Source organism: Cloeon dipterum, chromosome 2 (assembly GCF_949628265.1).
Source record: "Cloeon dipterum chromosome 2, ieCloDipt1.1, whole genome shotgun sequence".
Lineage (NCBI taxonomy): Eukaryota > Metazoa > Arthropoda > Insecta > Ephemeroptera > Baetidae > Cloeon > Cloeon dipterum.
The window spans coordinates 2290277-2315673 of record NC_088787.1 but is presented as its reverse complement, the minus strand read 5'-3'; the positions used below and the strand labels follow the sequence as shown (position 1 = coordinate 2315673).

At 45.1% G+C, this 25397-nt stretch overlaps 6 protein-coding genes across 9 annotated transcripts; 4 read left to right on the top strand and 2 right to left on the bottom strand.

Moving 5' to 3' along the window:
- The first annotated feature begins 1910 nt into the window (after window positions 1-1910).
- LOC135935746 (uncharacterized) lies at window positions 1911-6033 on the top strand. The gene is made up of 4 exons (XM_065478296.1): window positions 1911-2182; window positions 5373-5411; window positions 5464-5578; window positions 5783-6033. The coding sequence occupies exons 2-4, from the start codon at window positions 5380-5382 to the stop codon at window positions 5990-5992; spliced, it is 357 nt and encodes a 118-aa protein (XP_065334368.1). The 5' UTR covers window positions 1911-2182; window positions 5373-5379; the 3' UTR covers window positions 5993-6033.
- Chchd2 (Coiled-coil-helix-coiled-coil-helix domain containing 2) lies at window positions 6022-7856 on the bottom strand. The gene is made up of 4 exons (XM_065478295.1): window positions 7695-7856; window positions 7472-7637; window positions 7056-7284; window positions 6022-6190 (listed from the first exon to the last, which is right to left on the bottom strand). The coding sequence occupies exons 1-4, from the start codon at window positions 7730-7732 to the stop codon at window positions 6177-6179; spliced, it is 447 nt and encodes a 148-aa protein (XP_065334367.1). The 5' UTR covers window positions 7733-7856; the 3' UTR covers window positions 6022-6176.
- Window positions 7857-8208: 352 nt separating this feature from the next.
- On the top strand, window positions 8209-11938 carry Mer (ezrin/radixin/moesin family protein merlin). The gene is made up of 5 exons (XM_065478293.1): window positions 8209-8955; window positions 9509-10144; window positions 10505-10729; window positions 11072-11493; window positions 11548-11938. Exons 1-5 carry the CDS (start codon window positions 8620-8622, stop codon window positions 11711-11713), a joined length of 1785 nt encoding a protein of 594 aa, XP_065334365.1. The 5' UTR covers window positions 8209-8619; the 3' UTR covers window positions 11714-11938.
- A 344-nt stretch (window positions 11939-12282) lies between these two features.
- On the top strand, window positions 12283-15384 carry alpha-PheRS (phenylalanine--tRNA ligase alpha subunit). Its single transcript, XM_065477572.1, has 7 exons — window positions 12283-12375; window positions 12533-12672; window positions 12731-12868; window positions 12920-13475; window positions 13528-14071; window positions 14126-14227; window positions 14652-15384. Coding segments are annotated over exons 1-7 (2181 nt in total). The 5' UTR covers window positions 12283-12374; the 3' UTR covers window positions 15352-15384.
- On the bottom strand, window positions 15366-19037 carry Rabex-5 (Rabaptin-5-associated exchange factor for Rab5). Its single transcript, XM_065477573.1, has 11 exons — window positions 18782-19037; window positions 18598-18710; window positions 18300-18539; window positions 18114-18243; window positions 16953-17307; window positions 16767-16898; window positions 16605-16715; window positions 16419-16550; window positions 15802-16022; window positions 15554-15748; window positions 15366-15499 (listed from the first exon to the last, which is right to left on the bottom strand). Exons 1-11 carry the CDS (start codon window positions 18976-18978, stop codon window positions 15493-15495), a joined length of 1833 nt encoding a protein of 610 aa, XP_065333645.1. The 5' UTR covers window positions 18979-19037; the 3' UTR covers window positions 15366-15492.
- Window positions 19038-19452: 415 nt separating this feature from the next.
- Orai (orai) lies at window positions 19453-25166 on the top strand. Of its 4 annotated transcripts, none has more exons than XM_065477574.1 (5): window positions 19453-19596; window positions 21699-21885; window positions 22615-22743; window positions 23539-23829; window positions 24469-25166. In XM_065477574.1, exons 2-5 carry the CDS (start codon window positions 21733-21735, stop codon window positions 24703-24705), a joined length of 810 nt encoding a protein of 269 aa, XP_065333646.1. In that variant the 5' UTR covers window positions 19453-19596; window positions 21699-21732; the 3' UTR covers window positions 24706-25166. The 4 variants fall into 4 exon arrangements, with proteins under 4 accessions (XP_065333646.1, XP_065333647.1, XP_065333648.1 ...); XM_065477575.1 differs by having other exon boundaries at window positions 19454-19596; window positions 21699-21852; XM_065477576.1 differs by lacking the exon at window positions 19453-19596 and adding an exon at window positions 22339-22455 and having other exon boundaries at window positions 21711-21852.
- Window positions 25167-25397: the final 231 nt, after the last annotated feature.

Below are 25397 nucleotides of genomic sequence, written 5' to 3'. Positions count from 1 at the left end.
CCAATCTCTCCGCATTTTAAACACCGAAAGCACGGCCAAATTTAATCTGCGCGCGTGTGTGCCTGTGACCTTTTCTTTTATCTTTTATTACATCAATTTCTATGGAGAGTTTTGCTCTTAATTTTAATAACTCTATTGATTTAATTAGAAAAGCTACCATGTGTTATTTTTCTACTATTTTAAAGCTTTTCATTCATTTTTCTGATTTTCGTTTGTCATCGCGGGAAAAATCCAAGTAGCTCTCCCGGAAAATAAATATTACGAGCTCTGATGAAGCTAAAGAACTTTTAATTTAGCCTTAAAAGATGCCTAGGTAATTTGCTGTTATTTTGAATTTTCCTAAATTGATGTTTTTTTTTAAATATTTATGAAAAATAAATAATTTCTGAATTTTTTCTAGGCATATAAGGGTAACATTTTAACCCAATCAGATGCCTAGAAATTTTTAGAATGGAGAAATCGACGATTTTCGTGATACGGAGGGCCAAAAATTGAAAAAATGGCATCTGGATAATTGTGATAAATTAAAAATCGGATAATTTTGAGGCAGGATTCATCCCTGAGGTCAGAATAAAACATTAAAACACAGATTACAATTCTATCCCTGGCGTCAGGGTAGTTCCAGCAGACGAAAATGTACATTAAAAGAGTTATTTTAAAAATTAACAAGATAAAGGACTGTTTTAAACCTGCAGATGGTTCAATTTGTCAACTCGGGGAGCATAATAAAAAAATTGTTTTATTTATTTGCATGAAGTTTTTTAGTTTTCAAAAATAAAATCGTGCAATGTAACGTTTTCGACCTTTTTCATTTCCCCTCCCTAAGGTTTTCGGCTCAACTTCCCCTCTCCCTTTGTGTGATTTCCATTTTTATTGATTTTAAATAAGCTTTCGGTATAGGCTTTCCCCCTTCCATTAAATTTTAACATGATTTATCGACTTTTTCCCCTCCATCCTGAGGACCTTCCCCTCTCCAGTTTTCAGACCTTTTAATTCTACTTCCCCTCTATCGTACGTACGTATATACCGTCTCCTATTTCCTTCTGTTTCCCCTGATGTTTCTTCTCCCCTTGCATTTTCAACTCTATTCCCTCCCTTGCAAATTAGAAATGATGGTGTTTGTGTGTGTGTTTTTTCAGGGCCCTGATTGCGATCTGTGTTGATTCCCGCCGGTCAGAATTAACTATGGCGTCGAAATAATGGAGGCAAATCAGAAGACATAACTTATTTTTAGTTAAATCAGTCAGTTTGAAAAATTCGCCCATTTTGAAGCTGCGCAGTAAACTTGTGCGCATGTTAAGCATGCGCAGTATAATCAGATCACTTCTTCATCTCACTGAGAGGACAGACCGCATCATTGCGCATGCGTGACCCAAATCAAAACCTTCTGCGCAGTCGCAATTCCCACTGGGGGCCGTGTTGCATTCTGTGTTGGTTTTCCCGCCGGTCAGAAAGCGGCCAATCAGAAGCGTTGAAAAAGGGGCGTGCTGACCTAGTAATTTCATTCCCGCGTGTTTTGTTTTTGTCATCTAACGGTCGATTCACCAATTACCGGGCTAAACAGCTGTTAGAAAAGAAATAACAACAAAGAAATATCTAAACGGATTTTAATTTGATTTTCAACCTCATTTCTAATTAATTTTTTTATTTTTAAAAACAAACAAGTAGTTCAAACCGCGACTCCTTTCCGTTTTTCTGCGAACAAGTAAATAAACGGAAATAGGTCTGTCGTGCTCTCCTTGTGCTGTCGGTTGATAAGAAAATTTCATCCTTGGGGCTCGCGGATGAGTGGAATGTGCCTGTGCATCTGCTGAAAATTGCTGCGAACGTGTGTGCAGAGCGGCGAGAGGAAGTGATTCGCTCGGCAGATGACGCAAGCCTCTCCTCACTCTCTCGACTCTCGACTCGGAGAAAAAAGGCCGAGCGAGCAAGCGATAGATTAATCCGAATGCTCGTAAATAGTGCGTCGGGCTGATAAGCCAGCCGACACAATTTGTCCAGCGACTCGACTTCTCGCGCTTGTTATTCCCGAGACGTGTGCAGGCCGAGATCGACGACGACCACGACGACGACCGCGCAGCCACACAAAAGGGCCTGATTGGAAGATTGCGATCGAGTAAATTGCACCTGCCCCAGGTGAACAGCAATCACCTCTGCAAACAACGTATATATTCTGCCAAAGGTTCGTTTCCTAACGCTTATCTGCTGATTAGACACGATATATATATTTTTCTTGCCGTAATTCTGCTCTGACGTCATTGAAAAAAATTAAAGGAATTCTTTGTGGAAAATAATTTAAAATTAAAAGCCTGAAATAATAATAAATCTAGGGAGTAATTTTAAAGTGGCTTGTTTTTAGTTTTTATAGTTGCTTGGGGAAATTATTCGAGCGGTTGTTTTTATTTCGTTTGAAAGAGCACTGCTTTGAACACGCCACTAATTGTTTTGGTTTCAATTTCGTAAAAAGGTGTTAATCAGATCACGTGCTAACACGCTGCACAAACAAGCTAAACAAAAAAGAGGCAAATTACACGGCAGGTAGAGTTGTGGAGGTACACACAATCAAGTCCGTAAATTGAATTGAAAAATTGAAACACGATTTTTAATTATTTTTAAATATTAATGGCAGTTTCGAAGAGTGAAAATAAAATTATTTTGATAGAAAATATATTTTTTAAATCGATTATTTGCTTCAAACCCCGTTATTTTCTAATATAAATCGATGTTTCAATTGTTTTTCGAATATCCCGCTGAATTTGGTGCCATTTTGAGGAAACGCCAAGCATTGAAATTTATATATAATGAATTTTCATGCAAAAAAATCGTCGGTAAAGTGTTTTTTAAGCTTTTTTAGATAATTTTAAATGCATCACAGGAATTTTTAAACGAGATTTTTAAACCAAAAATATTTTAAGTCCTTAAGACCATCTTTGACGAATTTTCTGAGCTGACCAATCGATTCCTGAGGGTCAAATTAAGTAATGTGGATGTTTTTTCCGTTAAAAAAGTGCATCGCAACGTGCGAACTTTTTTCCCGCCAAAACAATATTAATGCGAGAATTGCGCATGCGTGAGAGCTGGCTGGATTTGTCAAACAAGTCATTCATACAGGCGGTCTCTCCGCAAGTGCTCAAACAAGCTCTGAAGCATGCGCACTCCTCGCATTGATATTGTTTTGGCGGGAAAAAAGTTCGCACGTCGCGCTGCACTTTTTGGTCGGAAAAAACATCCACTTTACCTAATTCGACTTTCAGGAATCGATTGGTGAGCTCAGAAAATTCGTCAAACACGAACTTTACGAACTCTGCATATTTTTTTCGATTATCCCGCTGATTTTGGCACCAAACACGCCCTTTTTTCGTTATTTATGATAAAAAAACCATGCGTGATATTTTAATTAAATGAATTTCCATGCAAGAAAAATTACACTGAGGTGTTTTTTAAGAATTTAGAGACAAATTTAAACGCAAAAAGGTTGTTTTATGAATTTAAAAATCGCTTTGGTCTTTTTATTTTTAAAATCAGGAAAATAAACACGGCAGAATTTATTAAAAAATGACTCTTGATCCAGCCTTGTCAAACGGAAAAGTGCTCGTGGAGGTAAAAGCGATTTGGAGCGACGATAGGCACACGTTAACGAGCGTCGGAAATCAATTAAAGGCTCTTTTTGAAAAGCACACACGCACTTGCAACCACCGCCGCGCGCATAATAGTGTGTTTTACGACACAGGAAAAAAGCGGCTGTAAAAATACACGTCTTTCTCTCGTAAAAATTATTACTTTTTATCACATGGACTGCGTGTGTGTGCGTGTGCCGGGGTGCGGTGCAGGCTGATCAATAATAAATATCAATTTGGGCTCAAGATTTACGAGCTGCTCCGCCGAGAGCACCACGCAGTAAATAAAAATATAAATTTCGGGCCGTAAATCACTCTCGCAGCGGCCGCGCGCTTTTGGCGGGAAAAGCTGAGCAGAACGATGACTCAGCACCGAATGAATGCTTTATGTGTGACACTCGCACTTGACACAAAATTGACTCATCTCTCTCTTCTCTTCTCTCTTAAGCTTGAGTGTTTATGTGTTTTCGCACGCCGTGTTTGTCTTCCTCTCCAAGCCCATTGTCACAAGGCTGCGCGTTTCCTCCTTTAAGCAGCGAGGGCATTCTTGGACGAACGATTCAGAAGCTTAAAACCCAAAGGAAAATTGCCATGACAATAGAATGGATAAATAATTTCGTGATTTATTTATTTCCTCTAAAATATGACGTCACAGTAATGTAAAAAAATTAAAGAGGAATTATATATAGAGAATTTCCCCGTAAAATGCTTTTCGAGAAAATCGGCATCATATTTAGCATTGTTTTAAACGGAGAATTCTCAACGGAATTTTCAATCGCGATTTTCACTTAATTTGCGCAATTCCCCAAAAAAAGATATTCACACTGTCAGATAAATATCGATGAGAGAATTCCAAATCATGTCAGAAAACATGATCAAGTGCTGGAAATTTCACAGAAAACTGGCAAAAACCAACAGAGGGGGCGTGGCATCAACTTGCTGTTGATTTATGGCGGCCTTTCATTTTTATTTCGTTTTCATTATAAGAGAATTTTGAAATTTTGGAACTTGGTAAGCAATGAATCGGTCTTTGTTAATCAATAAAAATTCCATTTAAAATTAAACCACGAATTCACGAAAATTGGAGAAATCAGGAAGAATTCTCTGCTGGAAAATTCCTCGTCTCTGATTGGCTGACAATAAAATCGCGCTAGCAGCTCCCGCACGGTTGCCTAGCAACAGCTAGTGAATTGCGCGGGAGAATCTGACACGCGCGTTGTCAGCCAATCAGCGTCGAGGATTCTTCCAGCAAAGAATTCTTGCTGATTTCTCCGATTTGAGCGTTTTCATTTGGAATTGAACCATTTTAAATGTGTTTCTGTGATTATACATTGGTAGGAAGAGTTGATTTATCGATTTAGAAACGCAGAAATTAATTAAAAGTCGATTTAAACCAACTCAATTATGATTGAACACACGAAAATCGGAGAAAGTAGCAAGAATTCCCTGCCGAATTTAGCTCTGAAAATCATGCAAATTATTAAAACGAAAAATTAATAATTTTGCTGAGATGATTCTGAATAAATTAATTTAATTTTTGGTATTTTGATCTTTCCCTCAAAAATTTAAAGATTTTCTAACCGCCAGTTACAGTTTTGAGATGAATTTTGTGCATAAATGGAGAATGTGCTCAATAGGTAACTGTTAAAATTCGAAAAATTGGTTGGTTAGGGTTAACTTTAGATGTGATATAATTTTTAAAATAATTAAAAGTTACTATATCAGGAAAAAAATTAATCCAATACTTCCTTCCAGGCGAAGCATGACGGAGATCGCGATGAACAATCACGAAAGGTAGTTTTTTCGTGCTTTTCTTCTCCCAATTCTTAATTTTATCCTTTTGCAGATTCGTGTCGGGCTTCTGGCTGGACAGGATTCCACTTCCCGTTTGGCACTCGAGCACCGTCCTCCTCAAAATCAACTCGACGAGAAAGAGATTCGTCGAGGAAGCTTTCTTCAAGGTCAGTATAAATTAAAAGCTCTGATTTCAGCCGGAAAATAATTAATTTAGAGCAAAAACACATTCATCCCCAATTTTAATCGATTATTTTTATTTATTTAACGTTGACATTGAAGTTAAGTCTAAATCCAGTGTTTTATGAGCCACTAGATAAGATAAAGAAGCGTTCAAGCCTTTAAAACCACTCTAATCTGTGTCATTGCAGAACGTACTGCTGCCCTACGACTATTTCGAAGGTCCAGTACCAATTCCGGCCGTAGAAAAAAAGGAAAAGCGGTTCAAGGCGTCGATGGCGCTGACCTGCACCTACGACCCGCGGGTGGTGCGGCTCATCCCCAAGGACGTCATCGTCCAGGCCGTGCGGATCAGGGACACGAGCAGCAGCAGCAGCAGCGACGATGAGACCGACGTTTAAAAGCGTGATCAAAAAATAAAAAGGCTGTCTTTTATAACTGACGAACAAATAATTTTATTCGGGCATCCACTTGTCACTTCATTCAATCCAAAATTTTGGAAATCCGTTCTTCGAAACTGCCATTTAGCCGCTCTAGCTTGCCGACAACCTTACTATTGTACTTCTAGTGGGGGCGAGACTGCGATTACAGCGCCATGTCTGCGGACAGAATGAGAAACAGGTTTAGTTTTTAAGAAATGCGACTGCGCAAAAGGTTTAAAATAGAATCGCGCATGTCAGTGATGTTGTTCAGCCTCCAGGTGTGTTCAAAGACTGCTTAAAAGCTACTGCGCATGCGTCAGATGCGCATGAGTCTACTGCGCATCTTCTAAATGCTGATTGTTTGTAATTATGTAACAATTAATTAGAGCTGAGTGAGAACCCGGAAACGCGATGCCTATTTAAACATTAAATTCATAAAGGCATTGAGGCTGCGCAGACGGTTTCAGCGCACTGTGCGCATGCGCAGTTGTGTACGCAAGTTTCCCAAAGACAATAAGAAACCAAATTTACTAACTGCGCACGTGTTTGATGCGCAGTAACGTTGTGCGCAGCCAATTTAACTGCACATGCGTAGTTTGCAAAAACGAAAAAAGGCCCAAAATATCAAAATTCCAAATAGTTTTCAGCATTAGAGCCTGAATATCAAGTTTAAAATAATTTTTTATTTCATCTAGTAGCAAAAATTAAGATTTGAAGCATTGAAAATCAGAGCTCTGTTTGATTCACGTGTTCCTTATCATCAGCTGATAACGCTGAATGAGATAAGACGAAGAGGATGCGCTGTTATTAATGCTATAAATTAATTTCCCTTAATTTAAATTAAAATATAAACCAAAAACTCCGTTATATAATAAAATTTCTAGAACATTCTCCACAAATCCGTGTCGCAATTAACAAAAATAAATTTCCCGCGTCCATTAATCTCTTAGTTAGAATTCGAAAATTACGCATAATCAGGACAAACAAGAGATAAGGCCGAGCCCCTAGAGTGAAAGAAGGAAGGGTAAATGTTTAAACTCACGGTTGGCAGTCTTGCATTGTCTGATTGCCTCGTTGAATCCTTCGCAGAGGGTGAGGTCGGTCTGGTTTTGGGCGCACTGCAGGAACTGGCTGACCTCCCAGGCGCACGGGCCCTGTGCCTGGGCCTGTTGGCCCGCGGCGCCCGCTGCGGGCGCTGCGGCCGGGGCCGCCGCCTGCTCCGACGAGCCTCCGCTGAACATGCCAGTCAACGCGTGACCCATGGTATGTCCCTGAAACACGACAATTCCGTCAAATGAAGGGAAAAGTGGTTAAATTACAGATGGTGACCACTGATTACAATTCGTAGCAATGTTATTCTTATGGGGAAACAAGATCGAAAATGAAAAATTACGAAATTTAGTAAAAATTGAGGTCACCCTTTAACCAAAGTGGCCGACTATTGTAATTTTTCCTTACCACTGCCGAACCGATGGCCACACCGCCAGCGGTGGCAGCCATCTGGCCCATGAGGGAGGGTCCCTGGGGCGCTGCCATGGCGGGTGCGGGTGGGTGCGCCTGCACGGTGGCCGGAACGGGCGCTGGGGCAGCACGGGGGGCCGGGGCGGCGGGCCTGGGGGCCGCTCTGCAACGCGATAAAGGTGTTATGTAAGCACTCGGCCGAGCGATTGCCGATTCGTACCTTGGAGATGGGCTTGCTGACCTTCCGCGTCTCGGCATTTTGTGTCTGTCTTTGGTTGGCGAGTTTGGCGACGAGTCTGAGGGCTCTGGTCCGATGTAACCGCGTTAAATTCGTGCAATAAGTCGGTCCACTTGCAGATCGAGACTTTTCTACACGAGAATGACGTCAAAATAATATGGAGTAGTGTGGCCACAGAAGGGGGCTGAACCGATGAGGAGTGAGTTTAGGAGCGGAGAACTTTAAGTGCTTTTGCTTTTAAAGACGGATAATCTTTAATAAACAAACAAATAGCTTCAATATCTTTATTTAATGAAAACTATTCAACAGTTTGAACAGTAATCTTGAATAAATTAAGAAAAATTCTTGATCAAGTACCAAGACTCACTTCTACTCCGAACTCTTTTCTCATTGGCTGATGTTCAAAAACTCGTCGCTTTACGTCAGAGCGCGAGGCAAGTGGCGAGACGAGATCAATGGCGCAACAAGCACGCGGCAAATTTGAAAAAATCTTTGCAGCGTAGATTATTCTGGACTACGCGGGAATTTTCATTGACGGCAGCATGACTCATGGTGGCCGATCCGTCCTTGGTTAAATTTAGACAGACACACAATCCATGGCGTGGAGAATGCGGTTCCGAATAACATACACGATTCGTTGACGAATTGTTTCACCGAATGCAAGAGCAAGAGTCGGCGGCAACCGCGAATCGGCCCTTCTTCTCCCCGCACCTGCTGCACCGGTCCTCGGCAAACACTTGACAGGCCACGCCCCCTTCTTTCACTCCTCCCGTGTTTACGCTGTCCAGGGCGTGCAGGGCGCGTTGCCCTGGGACCCTTTCGAGGCTGAGACCCTCTCTGTGGCGTTGCAGGCGATGTGAGCGGCGCCAGGGCGGCGGAGGAGGGTGCAGAAGCAGCAGCCAGGAGGATGCCGTTCCGCAAGGGTTCGAAGCGCTTCCCGGTCAAGCTGACGACGCTGACCGACGAGCTGGACTTCGAGCTGGACAGCAAGGCCACCGGCCGCGCCCTGCTCGAGCTGGCCTGCCAGTTGATCGGCCTGCGAGAGGTCTGGTACTTCGGTCTGCAGCTGGAGAAGGCGCCAGCCGCCAGCTGGATGCACATGGACAAAAGGGTGCGCGACCAGGTCAAAGCCGCCGACCAGCCAGGCCTGCCCGTCAGGGTCGTCCTGCTCGCCAAGCTCTACCCTGAGAACGTGGCCGAGGAGCTGCTCCAGGAGATCACCCAGCACCTGTTTTTTCTCCAGGTGCGAGTCGGCGCTTATTTCGTTAAAAAAAATAAAAAATAAAAAATGGCGGCTCTAGTGTCTGACCAATCAGAATTCTGAATTTTCCTGATGCACAGAGCAGCCATTTTGCTTTAATTTGGAATAATTTAATTTTGTTTGTGGTATGATTCTTCAATTGTGGCACTCGCCGCTGGATGGCGCGTGTGTCTGAGACCCGCCATGTTCCAAAATGGCGGATTCTTCGCCGCAAAATATCGTTATTTTTCTCCACAAACATTTGAAATTAATTCTTGGGGTCTGAATTCTTCCAAGATGGCTGTGATTCTTTTTAAAATTCTTTAATTGCCAGATTTTAGCTTTTTCTCCATTTTGGGATTTTTGCTCTTGAGAATTTCACAACAATCCGCCATTTTGAAACTAGTTACGGTTAATATCTCAAATTCTTTCGCGTTTCAATGAGTTAAAATCAACATTATTTAAACAAAGAATTTATTACCCGCCATTTTCTGTTCCCTAATCCAAGATGGCTGCTGAGAAATTCTTAAAGACCCCTACCACTCTTGATTCACAGGTGAAGCAAGCGATTTTACGGATGGACATCTACTGTCCGCCCGAGACTTCAGTATTGCTAGCGTCGTACGCGGTGCAGGCGCAGTACGGCGACTACGATGACCAAACCTACCAGCCAGGGATGCTCTCAGGCACCGATTTACTGCCCCACAGGGTGATCAGTCAGTACCAGATGACGCCGCAGATGTGGGAGGAGCGGATCAAGACGTGGTACGCCGACCACCGCGGCATGGCGCGCGACGAGGCCGAGATGGAGTACCTGAAGATCGCGCAGGACCTGGACATGTACGGCGTCAGCTACTTCGCCATCTCGAACAAGAAGCACACGGAACTGTGGCTCGGCGTGACGGCGCTCGGCCTCAATATCTACGAGATGGACAACAAGCTGATTCCGAAGACGTCGTTCGCCTGGTCCGAGATCCGCAACGTCAGCTACGAGGACAAACGCTTCACCATCAAGCCCGTGGACAAGAGCGCCTCGAATTTCGTCTTCCACTCCACCAAGGTCAAGATGAACAAGCTCATTCTCGACCTGTGCATCGGCAACCACGACATGTTTATGCGCAGACGCAAGCCGGACACCGTCGACGTCCAGCAGATGAAGGCTCAGGCCCGAGACGAGAAGGTCCGCAGACAGGTTGGTAAAATTTAAATATTTGGCGGGAAATTGATTTCTGTGGGTAGCCATTTTCAAATGCGCTAAATAAAGTCGTTTTATTAAATTCTTTATCGTGTCCTTTAAGAATTATAATTTCAAGATGGTGGCCTGTGGATGTTTTCGTTAACAAATGGTGTTCGTGAGGACTTTAAAGACCCTTGGAGGCCGCCATCTTGGATTTTAAAATTGACTGAAAATTCCAGAATTCCATTAAAATCGAATACATGTGCGTGATAAACTAAATTTCCAAGATGGCGGACGTTGGAAACTGTCGTATCTGCTTCCCATTCGTCCATTTTGAATTTAACGTGCCATTTTTGACTTTAAAATTGTCTACAGATCGAGCGGAACAAGTTGGCAAAGGAGAAGCAATTGCGCGAGGCGGCCGAACGGGACAGGTCGGCGTTGGAGGAGCGGCTGCTGCAGTATCAGGAAGAAATCAGGTTGGCCAATGAGGCCCTGCACCGCTCCGAGGAGACTGCCGAGCTGCTGGCCGAGAAGTCCCGCGTCGCCGAGGAGGAGGCCATGCTGCTCAGCCAGAAGGCCGCTGAGGCGGAGCAAGAGGTGAGTTAAGACCGCCATTTTGGAATTTTAAATCCAAAATGGTGGATTGTGACTCCTTTAAGACATTTTTAACCTAATGAGTCTCGTTAGGCGCCATTTTGAGAACAATAAATCGCTTTTTTATGCAATTTGAGGATATTTAAGCACTTGATTTCTGATTATCCGCCATTTTGTTTATTGAAATCCAACATGGTTGACTAGATTTGAATTTTTTACCAAGTAGAAGTAACTTTAATTTGAAATTAATTAATAAATTCAATGTAGAATATCTATAGACGTCTATTTAAAATTCAAATATGGCGGAAGTGGAAGAGTCCCTTAAGACCCAAAAAAAATTTCCAGCTGACTCGGATGCGGCTGAACGCGATGAAGACTGAGGAGGAGAAGAACGTGCTGCAGCAGAAGACGCGCGACGCGGAAATCCTGACGGCGCGGCTGGTGGAGGAGAGCGAGCGGCGCGCCATGGAGGCGGACAAGCTCAAGGACGAGCTGACGCGCGCCCGCAAGGCTGAAAAGGCGGCCAAGGAGCGGCTGCAGAACTTCCTCGCGCGCAACAGCCTTCCCATGTACCCTGATCCGGCCGCCGCCGCCCCTCCAAAGGATCTTTCGAGCGCCCTGGCGCCCCCACCGAGGGCCTCCGCGGCCTCGGTTGCGGCCTTCGAACTTGTCTGCCAGGACGCGGACGTCGAGCAGCTCTCGCTCGAGATCGAAAAGGAGCGCGTCGACTACATCGAGAAGAGCAAGTACCTGCAGGAATCGCTCAGGTGCGACCTTTGTACCAATTTTAGATTAAATGTTAAATTTATTTTAATTCTCAGGGTGCTGAGGTCGGAAATCGAGGAGCTGAAAGTGGGAGAAAAGAACTGCGTGCTGGACGTGCTTCACGCGGAGCAGCTGCGGCTCGGAGAGGATAAATACTCGACCCTGAAGAAGGTCAAGTGCGGCTCGACCAAGGCCAGGGTCGCCTACTACGAGGAATTGTGAATGGACAATACTACAAATATTAAGTTTAGCTAAAACAAGTGCCTTAAACGATGCAGCTCATTAGCAGCGGATTTCAATCTCTCTAAGCAATCAAGGCAGTTTTGTGCCTTTTGTCACACAGTCAGAAGTGATCTTTGTGCCGCCCGGAATTTGTAACCACGCGTGTGTGCAGCATTTTAAAACGACGAATTATCAAAAGAAATAAATTTTAATACACGAAATCAACACTGCAATTTTATTTAATTAAAGAACAAATCGAAAAAATAAAACCGCTTTTGTTGTGAAACAGAGTAAGAATTTTTTAAATCTGATGGGAAACAATCAACCGGTTATTGATTGTCAATAAAAACCGGTTAAAAGTATAGAAATTTCAATCAGGAGTAATTATTTTTCTAAAAAGGAACTAAATTTTGAATTTAATTCTCTAAATAAACATAAATTCATAAGGACTAGCCGATAATTTGAAAGAATTATTGAAAATAATAAAGAATTCTTTTGAAAAGAAACCGGTATTTTACTTCCAAAGCTATTCAGAACTCCCTACTCCCTAGCGGCCGCTTGCCAAACGGAAAAAAGGGGCGTGGCTCAGCTTCAGCTGTTCGTTCTGTCGGTGCCCTTGATGAGGCGAATCCACGTGTGATAGTTGTTTTGTCGCATCAAAAGTGAGTCAGAAACGCCTTTTTCCGCATTTTCCCACAGAAATATCAAATTCCCGCAGTATTCTGGTTTATTTCCCTCCTTTTCCCGTGTTGTAAAAATTCTCAAAGCCACGTATGTACACAAATCTCTGATTGTTATTGCATCATTCGCTTTTCGCAGTGACTGTCAGCCTTCCAGAGCGGATTCTGCAGCACCTGGAGGCCAAGGGCAAAGGAGACTCGCTGCAGCTGGCCGAGGAATGGAAGGAGGACGTGCAGAAAATCGTCGGCGCCATCAAGAGCCTCGAGGCGCTCGGCAACGTCAGTCTGAATTTGCCCCATCCGTGCTCTTTAATGTTTTGAAATTAAATTTTTGCAGGTGATCTCGGTGGAGCAGTACACCAAGAAGCTGTGGGAGCTGACGTCCGAGGGAAAGGCCGTGGCTCAGAATGGCAGCCACGAGGCTGTCGTCTTCAATGCCGTCCCTGAGGACGGAATTTCCCAACCAGAACTTATGGTGAGTTTACTTTATTTTTAAAATCGCCAAAAATGTTAAAAATTATTTTAGAAAGTGTCTCCGAACGCGAAGGTGGGCTTCAGCAAAGCCATGTCGGCCGGTTGGCTGGTGCTGGACAAGTCGTCAGGGCAGCCGGTGGTGCGGCGGAAGGTCGCGAGCATCGACGACGCCGTTCGGACGGACCTGTCGGCGCTGCTGCTCGAGGGGCGCGACCAGATGAGCGAGGCGCAGAAAGTCGAGTACAAAAAGCGGAAGCTGCTGCAGGAGGTCGTGGTGAAGGGCTTCCACCTCGGAAAGGGACCTGAATTCACGCTGTCCGTCAGCAAGCCCGAGACGGACCTGACGCCCGAGATGATCGCGCAGGGCACCTGGCGCAACAAGCAGTTCAAAGACTACAACCTTCAGGCCCTGGGCGCTCCCCCGCCCTGCGGACACCTGCACCCTTTGCTCAAGGTGCGTGCAGAGTTCAGGCAGATCTTCCTGGAAATGGGCTTCACCGAGATGCCAACCAACAATTACGTCGAGAGCTCGTTCTGGAACTTTGACGCCCTCTTCCAGCCGCAGCAGCACCCTGCCAGGGACGCCCACGACACCTTTTTCCTCTCAGGTACAGAATTAAATGGCTTGATTTAATTTTTTTATTAATTTTCCTTAATTAGACCCAAAAGAGTCTTCGAACTTCCCCATGGAGTACTTGGAGAGGGTGAAGAAGGTGCACACGGAGGGTGGTTACGGCTCTCAGGGCTACGGTTACGACTGGAAGATTGCGGAGGCGCAGAAGAACCTGCTCCGAACGCACAGCACGGCCGTGAGCGCTCGCATGCTGCACCGGCTGGCCAAGGAGGGTTTCCAGCCCGTCAAGTACTTCAGCATCGACAGGGTCTTCCGAAACGAGACCCTGGACGCGACCCACCTTGCAGAATTCCACCAGGTCGAGGGCGTCATTGCTGATTACAATCTCGGACTCGGCGGACTGATCGGCGTTCTGTACGAGTTTTTCAAGAAGCTGGGCATCGAAAAGCTGTACTTCAAGCCGGCCTACAATCCCTACACCGAGCCGAGCATGGAGATCTTCAGCTACCACGAAGGACTGAAAAAGTGGATCGAAATTGGAAACTCGGGCATGTTCCGGCCGGAAATGCTGCTGCCCATGGGCCTCCCTGAGAACGTCAACATTTACGGATGGGGACTCTCGCTCGAAAGGTAAAATTATTTCATTATTATAAAAATATGGACACTTGAATTAATTTTTTCCAGGCCAACTATGATTAAATACGGCATCAACAACATCCGCGACCTGGTGGGGCCCAAGGTCGACCTGCAGATGGTCCACGACAGTCCGATTTGTCGGCTCGACAAGTAATAATAATTTTAAAATCTATTTTGATTTGGAGACTAATTTATTTGATTTGTGCGCATGCAGTTTTTAGTTTTCAAAAATAAAATTGTGCAATGTCACGTTTTCGACCTTTTTCATTTCCCCTCCCTGAGTTTTCGGCTCCACTTCCCCTCCTCCTTTGTGTGTCCTATTACTATTGATTTTAAAGATGCTTTTGGCCTCCCCTTGTAATTAAGGCATGATTTTTCGCCTCCCTTCTGAAAACCTTCCCCTATCCAATTCCCACACCATAAGTACTTCCCCTCCCTAGTCTACAAACAACATCTTTAACGAAACGAAAGGTTTCTATCGTCCCCTATTTTCTTACATTTCCCCTCTTTGAATTTTCGACCTTTTTTCCCCTCCCCTGCAGAGTAGAAATGGTGATTGTGTGTTTCGGTGCAGAGAGGACGAGCCCACGGAGACATCAGCTCCTCCTTCCAGCGTTGAAGCCCTTCAGCAGGAGTGGGAGGTCATCGAGGACAGACTGCGAAGGCTCGAAGCCAGAGTAAGCGACCTCCGAAGCCGTGTGGGCGTGGCGCCGCAGCCGAAAATCGACCTGACGCTGTTCGCCGATCCAGAAAAACCACCCCACTCTGTTCTATCGCTGCTAAGCGCCCTGGGGGTCAAGGTAGACTTCCATCGGCACTCGACCCTGCGGACCGTGCCCTCCGAGCAGCTAGAACAGGACCTGGCCGGCCGACCGGACGCGGAGGGCCGCTGCGTGATCGTTTGGGCGCCGGTCGGCGCGGCCGTGGAACTGGTTTCCTCGCCCGTGTCCGCCGTCAGGGTGAAGGGCGAGGCCAACGTGCTGCGCCACCTGGGCAGGCTGCTCGAGGCCAGCAGCGCCGGCGTCTGCTGCTACGAGCGCCTTCCGGCCGAACTCGCCACCCAGGTCGACGCCTGGCTGGACAGGGACGCCGCTTCGCTGGTCAGGACGCTGGACGCGAGGCTGGCGAAGGAGCAGTTCCTTGTCGGAGGACGACTCACCCTGGCGGACATTTTCGCCGTGTCTGTCCTCTCGAATTCAAAAGTCAAACTGTCTGCTAATGTCGAGCGGTGGTACCAGAAATGCGTCAAACTCAGATTGAGTGTCTTTAAATGACAATAAGATCGAAATATAATTTATTTCTCCGCTCGTAAATGAAGATTTTTATTTTTAACGCCAATAAAATCCTTTACATAGCAATAATATAAATAAATCAAGATCCGAGTAAAATTCGGTTGGCAGTGGTTCTAAGAGACCTTAAACTCTGAAAACGCTAACAATTAGAATAAAACTAACATCACAATGAAGGAGAAACTACTGATTTTGGTCTTTCGGCTCTGGAACGGGCGCGGCTCCTGTCGCACAGGTCACGCTCTGAATGCTCCAACCCTGCGTGGAGAATCCCTGGTAGTTCTGGCCACCCTGAGACACCTCTGGGGTCAGTGGCGACGGAAGAGGAAGCGGCTGTCCACTCGTCGGAGACAGGTTCATCGAGTCCAGCAACGATCCAGGCCTAAAATCATTTAAAAAATTGTCACAACCGAATTAATTTCAAGACTTTCCCACCCTTGGTCCTCGGCATCGGTGTTTTCAGGGCTGGACTCGTGCAGGGTGATGTCGTAGTTTAGTCCCCTGACTAGTTCCAGACTCTGCTGGGCGGCCAAAATGTCTGGCGGCGGCGATAACGGGGACGGCGGCGACAGGGGAAACGGCGCCGCCACTGCCGGTGCCTCTAGCGGCGACAATGGCTCCAAATCCAGCTTTGGCGACACGCTCGGACCTAATACCTGGAAAAAAAATAAAATCCAGGGATTTTAAAAGAAAAATTGGAGTTTATGAACACTTAAAGGCATTTCCTGAGCACCCTGATGGCTTCGAAAGGGTCATATTCAGAAAATTGGCCGTTCCAAAGGTGTGATAATTTTGCATATCGTTCGTGCCGCGGAAATTTGGCCGATCGTTCGCCCCACCCCCTTTTAAAATTCTCCACATCGACCACACAGGTCAGCTGATCAAATATAAAAGTGGGTGGGGCCAACAAATGGCCAAATTTCCGCGACACGAACGATATCGAACCATTAAAAAGTTCGGCAAGCATCGTTAAAGGCTACTCTGACGCCAGGGTTGAATTTATCACTATTATAATGGTCTCAGGAGTGACATTTGGAAGGGTAAAACTTTACCTGTGGAACGATCGGAGGTGGCAGAGACTCGGTGAGAGGATTCTCGCTGTCCAGTTCCGTCGGCTCCTTGATCGGACGCAAAATTAGCGGCGCCTGTTCGACAAGTGCGTCCAATTTACTGCAAATATCGTCCTGAAACAAAGATTTTAATATAATCAGACTCAAAAGAATTAAAAAAAAACTCACCTGGAATGCAAGAATTTCCTGGTGGAGCAGACTAGCGGTGGAAAGCGTGTTTCCGTTCCTCTTCTCCAAGTCTTCCAAAGTGGTCAGCTGCTCGTTAATCACCCGCATGCTCTACGGAATTAAATTAAATTTCTTTTTCTCCTGTTTTTTAATAATTCACACCTCGCACATGAGAAGGGCGCTGTCCCAGGTGCTGACGGGCACCACCTTTCCGGACATGTACTGGTCGAACTCATCGTTCGGCAGGTTCACCGACTTGGCGCCGATGCTCTCAATAAACGACACGGCGCCGCACTAAAATTCCAATTAATTAATTATTTAATTTCCTTAATTTCTCATAAAACCGACCAAATTTGTGAAGTAATAAGCAGCCTCGCCGGAAACGAGCCGATTCTCGTTGCAGAAGCGCGAGATGTAGTTGATGTTGCTCTTGAGGCGCGGCGGATTGGCCTTTAGCGTCACGAAAATTAGCGCGGGAAGGAAGTCGTCGGCCGAGGCGGGCCCACCCTGGGCCACCTGCAGCAGTCGGAAGATGGCCCCGCAGCAGCGAACCACGCAGCTCAGCTTTTCGTTGGGCGCGCGAGCAGAGTCCATGCTCAGGATCTCCGTGATGGCAGAGTACACCAGCTCGCGCACTTCCGGCTCCGTCTCGCTGATCTTGCACTCCAGGTGCTCCGCGTTCACCCAACTCAGCTGCCGAATCCTGGACAGAAATCGGTTCGGAAATTAGATTTGACAACGGAGCGTGCGGAAAATGATTGAAAATAATTCTGCGCATGCGGAAAATGCTTGGAAATAATTCTGCGCATGCGGAAATGCTTGGAAATAATTCTGCGCATGCGGAAATGCTTGGAAATAATTCTGCGCATGCGGAAAATGCTTGAAAATAATTCTGCGCATGCGGAATTTGCTTGTAAGTAATTCTGCGCATGCGGAAAATGCTTGGAAATAATTCTGCGCATGCGGAATATGCTTGAAAATAATTCTGCGCATGCGGAAAATGCTTGGAAATAATTCTGCGCATGCGGAATATGCTTGAAAATATTTCTGCGCATGCGGAAAATGCTTGGAAATAATTCTGCGCATGTGCTTAAGAATGAATTTTCATTCTTTAACACTCGAAACGTATTCTGCGCATGCGCAATGCAAATAAAAAGTACGTTTGGAGCCAAAAATTCTTCTGCGCATGCGCCAGAATCACAGTACTCAACCACGCGCTCTCTTGCGCATGCGCAGTAGTCATTTAAGCAATTAACGCACTAATTACTAAGGTTTTTTAGCTCGTTTTAATACATTTATTTCGCTGTGGAGAGTTTAATAAAGACGTCACTCACATTTTTAAATTGTTTAGCTAACAAATGTTGACTTAATAAAATAATTTAGATTGTATTATGTCACCATCAACAAGTTTGTTTGATTACACCACATAATCCTTTATCTTTTTATGAAATTTTAAAGCAAGAACGCTCGGACAGTGAGGAAATACTTAAAAAGAACAGTCATGTTTACCTATTCTGGATGATTAGGTCTTTGTTCTCGTCCTCAGTGGTTGGCGGACAGAAGAGACTCGTGTACAAACACGTCATGATGTAATTTTCCGCGTAAATGAGGCACTGGTCCTTCTCCTCGGTCGACAGTCCTTCAAATATCAATTAATTCTCGGTGTTTCCAATTTAAATATTTAATCAAACTCACTGGAATAAATTTTAAACGCATCCATTTTGTTCACGAGCAGTTTGTAGACCTGTTGAATCTGCTTTTCGAGCTCGTCGACCGACTTGAGTTCGGCAACCGCGGCGATTTTGTCTACGTGCGACCTGCAGGTGGCCGCAATATCCTTCTCGACGTGCTGGTCGATCGTCCTGAAGAAGGACGCGTTTTCCTGCTTGAGCTGCTCCAGTTCGGAGGCCGCCAGCGTGATGCACGACGCTGGTTCTGGGAAAAAATTATGAAAATTATTATTTAACATCTGTCAAGAGTTGAAATCGCGTACCTTTGGGGCTGGGCGACTTCTTGAAGACGTTCATCTTGGGTTTCTTCTCCGTCTGCTGGCGGCGCTTTTCCTCGAAGCGAGAAAACCCGCTCGAAGAGTACGAGGCGCCGCTTCTGCTCCTCAGAAACATGTCGTCCGACCCAGTGATTAGCAAACAATGGCTCAAAATATTTTTGTTGTCTACCTGTCGTGGCCCGAGAATGAGTCATGCTGATGTCGGAGGCGCGACTCGCTTTTCGCCGCCCTGCTCGCCACGATTTTCCGGCACTTGGAGCAGTAGCCGCCCCACTGCGCGTTCCCGTAGAACTCGCACTCGTCGTTCTTGCACTTGAGCTCGGCCTCGCTCACGCGCGGCGACGGCCCCCTCGCCGCCGATTGCATTTCTCAGCCCGAATTCACAATTTTCACTCCGAAATATGTAAACGAATTATTAGTCACTCTTCTTCCGATTTTATTATCAACGGGATGCAGAATAGGGGCGTGGCATTAGAAATCATTCTTGGGAGATGCGGCTAAAGAAAATAATAAAGCCCGCGAATTTTAAGGATGCATTCGTAGGGTCGGGATTGTCAAATTCTTCATTTAAAAAATTCGTGTCTCCTATTGGCTATTAAGTCTGGAGACGCAAAACAATCAAATAGTTCTCCAATACCGGTTGTGGTGGGGGAAACCGGTTTTCTTAACGGGTTTTACGGCTTATTCCTTGAAAAACTTAAGTTTAATTAAAATTCTTTGATAAAATGAAAGCTATTTCTGACTTAACTTAAAGAATCACAATATTTTAACTAGATTTGCGGCGTTTTTAAAATTCTTCCATAACCGGTTATCTCAAGAACTTGATGTTTTCACCGAGAAAAACATATGACGAGGCACGCCCCCTTATGTGTCATTCTGACACCCAATTCCTCATCCAGAGAAGAGAAATAAGAGCCGAGTGCGGAGGCGTGTGTTTTTCAAGAGATCACACACACACGGTGCGCGTCAGCTGTCAAGAAAGAGGTGAGCTTCTTTGACTCAGGTGTGAAAACGCGCGGCGGAGGCGAGGGGTGGGCGGGGGCGTCGGCGGGTCGCCGCATTCGAAGCGGAAAAGGTGGGTTTCGCACTCGCACTCGGACGACGCCACACGGACGGCGACCCAATGGCTTTATTGTCGTGCCAGCGATTATTTACTGCCGCTGGCAAAAATAAATACACACGGCTGCGCGTGTTTTTGCGCGATTCTGCTCGAATAACCGTGCGAGACGCGTCCGGGGTGGTCCCGGGCCTCTGCTCTCGTCTCTCTCGTGAGTTTCGGGCTTAGAGGTTATCTCAAAGGTTGTTTTTGCGTTGTATAATTTGATTTAAATTATTTCTGCGTGATTGGTTGTGGTTTTGTGCCTTGTGGCACGTTCGCAAACAGGTGTGCCGCAGCTCGATCGGTACATGATCGAATAACAAAAAGGAAAAAAAAGGAGGCAAGGTCGCGGTGCATTACATCACACTCTCGCGATTCTGTGTGCGAGGCGCCGAGCTTTGTTTTCACCACTCGCGGGGCTGACCCCATTCACGTCTTATCTGCTCTTCTCTTTCTCTCGTTGTTTTAATTACGCCAATGCTCGAAATTTATGGGCTGCCGTCCAAATTTATTTCAAGGCTGGTGGGTGAGTTTGGGACAGTCGGCCCGTCCCGATTTGGAGCCAAGTGACGTCTCAAATTTGCGACCAATCTGGCTTCCAGATTTTACCTGATGGTTCTATTTTATTTTAACGCCATGTCCGTCCGAATTGTCTAATATTACGGCTAGTTGTCCAATTTATTGGCTGGATGTCCACGAATTTCGGCTATATATGTCCAAATTAAAAGCCCTCCGGTCAAAATAGCTGTCTAATATATCGACTAGTCAGCTAAAGACGCGGCTGGATGTCCAAATTAACGGCTGGCTGTCCAAATTTCTGGACAGCCAGCCGGAAAATGTGGACAATCATCCAGAAGTTTGGAAATTTTTCATTTAAAATTATGTCTAGTCTCTTTAAAACTTCGACTAGTTGTCCAGACTTACGGCTGGATGTCCCAAATTGCGGCTGACTGTCCAAATTTTACGGCTGACTGTTCCAAAATTTCGTTTAGCTGCTAAAAAAATGGTCATTTCCATTTCAAAAGTTGTCTAGCATCTTCAAAATTCTGCCTATTCGGCAAAAGTGTGGCTGGATGTCTAAATTAACGGCTGGCTGTCCAAATTTCTGGACAGCCAGCCGTAAAATGTGGACACTCAGCCGCAAGTTTGGATATTTTTCATTTAAAATGATGGTAGCCTCTTTAAAATTTCGTCTAGTTGTCCAGACTTACGGCTGGGTGTCTAAAATTGCGGCTAGATGTCCAAATTTTACGGCTGACTGTCCAGAAATTTCGTCTGGCTGCTAAAAAATGGTCATTTCAATTTAAAAAGTTGTCTAGCCTCTTCAAAATTCTGCCTATTTGTCAAAAGTGTGGCTAGATGTCCAAATTAACGGCTGGCTGTCCAAATTTCTGGACAGCCAGCCATTAAATGTGGACAGTCAGCCGCAAGTTTGGATATTTTTCATTTAAAATGATGTCTAGCCTCTTTAAAATTTCGTTTAACTGTCCAAACTTACGGCTGGATGTCCAAAATTGCGGCTGAATGTCCAAATTTTACGGCTGACTGTCCAGAAATTTTGTCTGGCTGCTAAAAAAATGGTCATTTCCATTTAAAAAGTTGTCGAGCCTCTTCAAAATTCTGCCTATTTGGCAAAAGTGTCCAAATTAACGGCTGGCTGTCCAAATTTTACGGCTGGCTATCCAGAAATTTCGGCTAGCTGATCATAGAAATGGCCATTTCCATTTAAAATGTTGTCTAGTTGTCATAACGTACGGCTGGATGTCCAAAATTGCGGCTGGCTGTCCACATTTTACGGCTGGTTGATAAAAAATTGCTTCTTCCATTGAAAAATTCAGAATTTCCAAATTTTACTGCTGTCTGGTTGTCCAAATTTTACGGCTAGTTGTCCAAAACTGACGGCTGGCTGTTGAAATCATCCTTCTCTCCCAATTTTAATTTTTTACAGTGCATTTTTTAATATTGGCATGCATTTTCCTCATTGTAGGTTTGTGTGTAAGCCGTTTTGTCGGCGAAGCCCAATGTCCACGTGGTCGGGCGGATCAGCACGAGCGACCTTGTTCCCGACGGCGCCGTCGAGCACGATAACCGACACGCAGGCGCTGGGAGACGTCTACTGGACATCGCGGAGGCTCACTCAGGTATCGCCACAGCTTCTTGCTCCCGCTCCGAAGGTACTTTTTCGCCCCCCGGCCGCCGACTCTGCTCGACCCCTGCTCGAAACAACCTCACATTGCCCCCTTCCTCCGACCGGAGTTTGTTTTTTGGGGTTGGGTGAATCGTAGTCAGATGGCGCTTCTTTTTTTAGTTTCCTCTCGAATTGGGACATTTTTCTTTGGTTAGCTTGTTTTGAACAGTTGAAAGAAAGAAAGAAACTTGGCTTGCGATTGTCCACCGAAATTAGCAAGAAAGCTGCAAGGCGCGTCGATTGGGCTCGCGCCCAATTATCTCCTTTCCACTTCCTAACCGCACGATTGACTCACTCGACTCGCAATAACTGCACTGCTCTCTGTATACAATTAATATTGTAGATACTAAGCTTCCTCTTCCTCTCTCTCTCTCTATAATTTATTTTCTTTAATTTCCTCCTCTTTTTTATTTTGCCCACTTTTTGGTTGTTTTGCAAGAGCGAGATTTGTCGGCGAGTTTCTGCTCTCGGTGTTCGGATTGGCACTGGTTTATTTGGCAGGCTGTCCACATTCCACTAAGTCTCATCTCCGCTGCAGCCGCACAGCTGAGAAAGGGTAGGTGCCGCGCTCGATCGCTTTTCTCGCTCCGCTCGCTCGCTGCCGCTTTCTGCTCCCTCTCACTCTCGAATCCCTTTTGCGTCGCTCCCTCGCTCGCTCGCTTGCGTGTGCCCTGTGCTCACCCTGATTCCGCGACCTGAAGAATTCTCTTCGCAGGCCAGGATGTCGCAGGTCGGCGACGGGCTGAACACGCCGATGCAGCTGTCGTGGCGCAAACTCCAGCTGAGCAGGGCAAAACTCAAGGCTTCCAGCAAGACGTCGGCTCTCCTCTCAGGCTTCGCCATGGTAAGTCTCGATTTAATAATTTTTTAGCTGGTTTATTTGAGGAAAAAGGCAAGGACCTCGGACCTCCTGAAATTTTACCGAGCTCATCGAGGTCCAAAGTCTTCAGAGTTCAATTCCGTGGCATTTAGTGAGGCTTTTATCCCTATTTAAACTCTGAAATATGTTACTTTGTCGAAAGGCTTGGAATTTAAATGAGCTCTTAAAGGATTTTGAGCTCAAATCATGGATAACATTGAGTTCTGGTTGTAAAATGCTCTGAAAAATCATTTATATCATCTTAACTGCGCTTTAAAATTGTTAAGTCGTTGATTTTCAGCCTGAGCTCCAATTTCGATTGAGTTCGAGGTCAAAAGTCATATGGAGCTCAAGCCGAAATGTCCTATTTAAACAGTCTTACCTTTGTAGCACTCAATAAACCATATCGTGGAACATTTTACACCTTTTTTAGATTGGCCAGAGCTCATGAAGTCCTGTGAGCTCAAGACTTGAGTTTACTTAATTTTCTAAATTGGTTAAACACAACTTTTTACGGTTTTTGAGATAATTTTCATTGGAGCTCCTTCAAAACTGCAGATTTCCTCTGAGTTCAGATCTCAAGCATGAACTCAGTGGAACTTCAACCTTAATTCTTGAGGTCCCACGAGCTCAAGTCTTGATTTTAATTGAAATATCCTACCTTTTGTAACTAATTCAATGAGCTCCAGGGCTCTATATTAAATTCAAACCTCACGTGTGTCAAATTTCAGGTTAATTTCTCACGGTTATTGAGTTCAACGGACATTTTTTGCTTTGAAGGTGGCGATGGTGGAGGTTCAGCTGAACAAGAGCACCGAGTCGAAGGTGCCTGAGGCGATGCTGGTGGCGTTCGCCGTGTGCACAACCCTGCTGGTGGCCGTGCACATGATGGCGCTGATGATTTCCACGTGCATACTGCCCAACGTGGAGGCCGTGTGCAACGTGCACAACGCCAACCTGGTCCACGAGTCGCCGCACGAGCGTCTCCACTGGTACATCGAGGTCGCCTGGGGATTTTCCACCCTGCTCGGCCTGCTGCTCTTCCTCATCGAAATCGCCATCTTGTGTTGGGTGAGTTCAACTAAATTTGGAGTTCAGCACTCAGCACTGATTGTGAGCTCAAAACGTTCAATTTAATTCAAAATATGTAGTTTTTTTACCTCTCCCTTTAATCTTGAGTTCGAACTCAATGGAGGTCTAGAGTGAGCTCAAAAAATAATTCTAAGACTTCATCTATTAATCATTCCAATAATACATGAGCTCAACCTTTTAATTGAGCTCCGTCCTGAGCTTAAGCTCCTTATTTTCGTTCTGAGCTTGAACTCCTGAGCTCCATTCTGAGTTCATGAGCTTGAGCTCCGTTCTTAGCTGCTGAGATCTATTCTAAGCATCTTAACTTCATCCTGAGCTTGAGCTCCGTTATGAGCCTGAACTCCTGAGCTCCATTCTGAGTTCATAAGCTTGAGCTCCGTTCTGAGTTGCTGAGCTCCATTCTGAGCATTTAAGCTTCATCTTGAGCTCTATCCTGAGCTTGAGATTTGAGATCCTGAGCTCCGTCCTGAGCTCCGCTCCGTTCTGAGCTCCTGAGTTCGTTACTGAGCTCCTGAGCTCTGTTCTGAGTTCCCAACCTTAATCATCTGAGCTCTTTCTTGAGTTGCTGAGCTCCGTCTTGAGTTCGAGCTCAATTTTGACTTCAACTCATGTCCACAGGTGAAGTTCTACGATTATTCAGAGATGGCGGCGTGGTCTGCGTGCATAGTGCTGATCCCCGTGGTGTTTTTGTTCATGATCTTTGCACTGCATTTCTACCGGTCGCTGGTGACGCACAAGTACGAGGTGACGGCCAGCGGCATCCGCGAGCTCGAGGCGCTCAAGCAGCGCATGGACGAGGAGGACATCGAGACCAACCGGACTAACAACGGAAACTACAACGTGCAAATTGTCTGACCGACACGCGACACGAACGAACGATTTTCCCGCGTGTGCGTGCGTCACAAATCATAAATGTGTTCCGCAATATTTTACTATACTCCGCGCATCGGCATTTAATATTTTTGTTCTCTCTCGTTGCTACTCTTAACTCTTCTCGTACTTAACGTGTTTCTCTACTTAAAAAAATTTCCATTTCTTGGATTTAATTCGTGATCAGCAGGACCCTATTCTTAATTTTTTTCTCTCTCTCTCTTTTTGAATTTTTGTTTTACAACTTGTGTAGCATTTTTATCGAGTTAATTTATTGATTACCAACCTACTTATATTGTGATTTCTTTTTTTACAACTATGCTCTTGCCACTATTTGCGTGTCGAACCAACATCTGAAGATGTTTATATATCAAAGAACATGTACTATATAAATGTATGTACCTTTTTAAACTATTCAAAGTACAAGTCAATAACCATGGAAGCAATATATGACAAAGGAAATAAATAAAAGACAGCAGGAATCGCTAGAAATTTAAAATGACACCAAAATAAAGAGAAAAAATTTTTGAAATAAAATTGTTTTATTTAAAACTCGCAAAATTGGAACGATTTGCCTGTCCACAGCGTCAAAAATATCACATTTTAAAAGAATTTCCTAAATTGGCGCCAAAACAAGTGCCGATTAGACCCGTTGCGTTTGTAAAACAAATAATTGA

Coding starts and splice junctions, on each gene's coding strand:
- LOC135935746 (XM_065478296.1), top strand. CDS start 5,380: ATGACGGAGATCGCGATGAACAATCACGAAAG. Junction 5,412..5,463: donor GCGATGAACAATCACGAAAG/GTAGTTTTTTCG, acceptor ATCCTTTTGCAG/ATTCGTGTCGGGCTTCTGGC. Junction 5,579..5,782: donor TCGAGGAAGCTTTCTTCAAG/GTCAGTATAAAT, acceptor GTGTCATTGCAG/AACGTACTGCTGCCCTACGA.
- Chchd2 (XM_065478295.1), bottom strand. CDS start 7,732: ATGCCGAGACGCGGAAGGTCAGCAAGCCCATCTCCAAG. Junction 7,638..7,694: donor TCAGCAAGCCCATCTCCAAG/GTACGAATCGGC, acceptor ATCGCGTTGCAG/AGCGGCCCCCAGGCCCGCCG. Junction 7,285..7,471: donor TGGCCATCGGTTCGGCAGTG/GTAAGGAAAAAT, acceptor GTCGTGTTTCAG/GGACATACCATGGGTCACGC.
- alpha-PheRS (XM_065477572.1), top strand. Junction 12,869..12,919: donor TTTCCCAACCAGAACTTATG/GTGAGTTTACTT, acceptor AAATTATTTTAG/AAAGTGTCTCCGAACGCGAA. Junction 13,476..13,527: donor CGACACCTTTTTCCTCTCAG/GTACAGAATTAA, acceptor TTCCTTAATTAG/ACCCAAAAGAGTCTTCGAAC.
- Orai (XM_065477574.1), top strand. CDS start 21,733: ATGTCCACGTGGTCGGGCGGATCAGCACGAGCGACCTTGTTCCCGACG. Junction 21,886..22,614: donor TTCTTGCTCCCGCTCCGAAG/GTACTTTTTCGC, acceptor TTCTCTTCGCAG/GCCAGGATGTCGCAGGTCGG. Junction 23,830..24,468: donor AAATCGCCATCTTGTGTTGG/GTGAGTTCAACT, acceptor TCATGTCCACAG/GTGAAGTTCTACGATTATTC.
- Mer (XM_065478293.1), top strand. CDS start 8,620: ATGCCGTTCCGCAAGGGTTCGAAGCGCTTCCCGGTCAAGCTGACGACG. Junction 8,956..9,508: donor AGCACCTGTTTTTTCTCCAG/GTGCGAGTCGGC, acceptor CTTGATTCACAG/GTGAAGCAAGCGATTTTACG. Junction 11,494..11,547: donor TACCTGCAGGAATCGCTCAG/GTGCGACCTTTG, acceptor TTTAATTCTCAG/GGTGCTGAGGTCGGAAATCG.
- Rabex-5 (XM_065477573.1), bottom strand. CDS start 18,978: ATGCAATCGGCGGCGAGGGGGCCGTCGCCGCGCGTGAGCGAGGCCGAG. Junction 16,716..16,766: donor GCGCCCTTCTCATGTGCGAG/GTGTGAATTATT, acceptor TTAATTCCGTAG/AGCATGCGGGTGATTAACGA. Junction 15,749..15,801: donor ACCGATGCCGAGGACCAAGG/GTGGGAAAGTCT, acceptor AAATGATTTTAG/GCCTGGATCGTTGCTGGACT.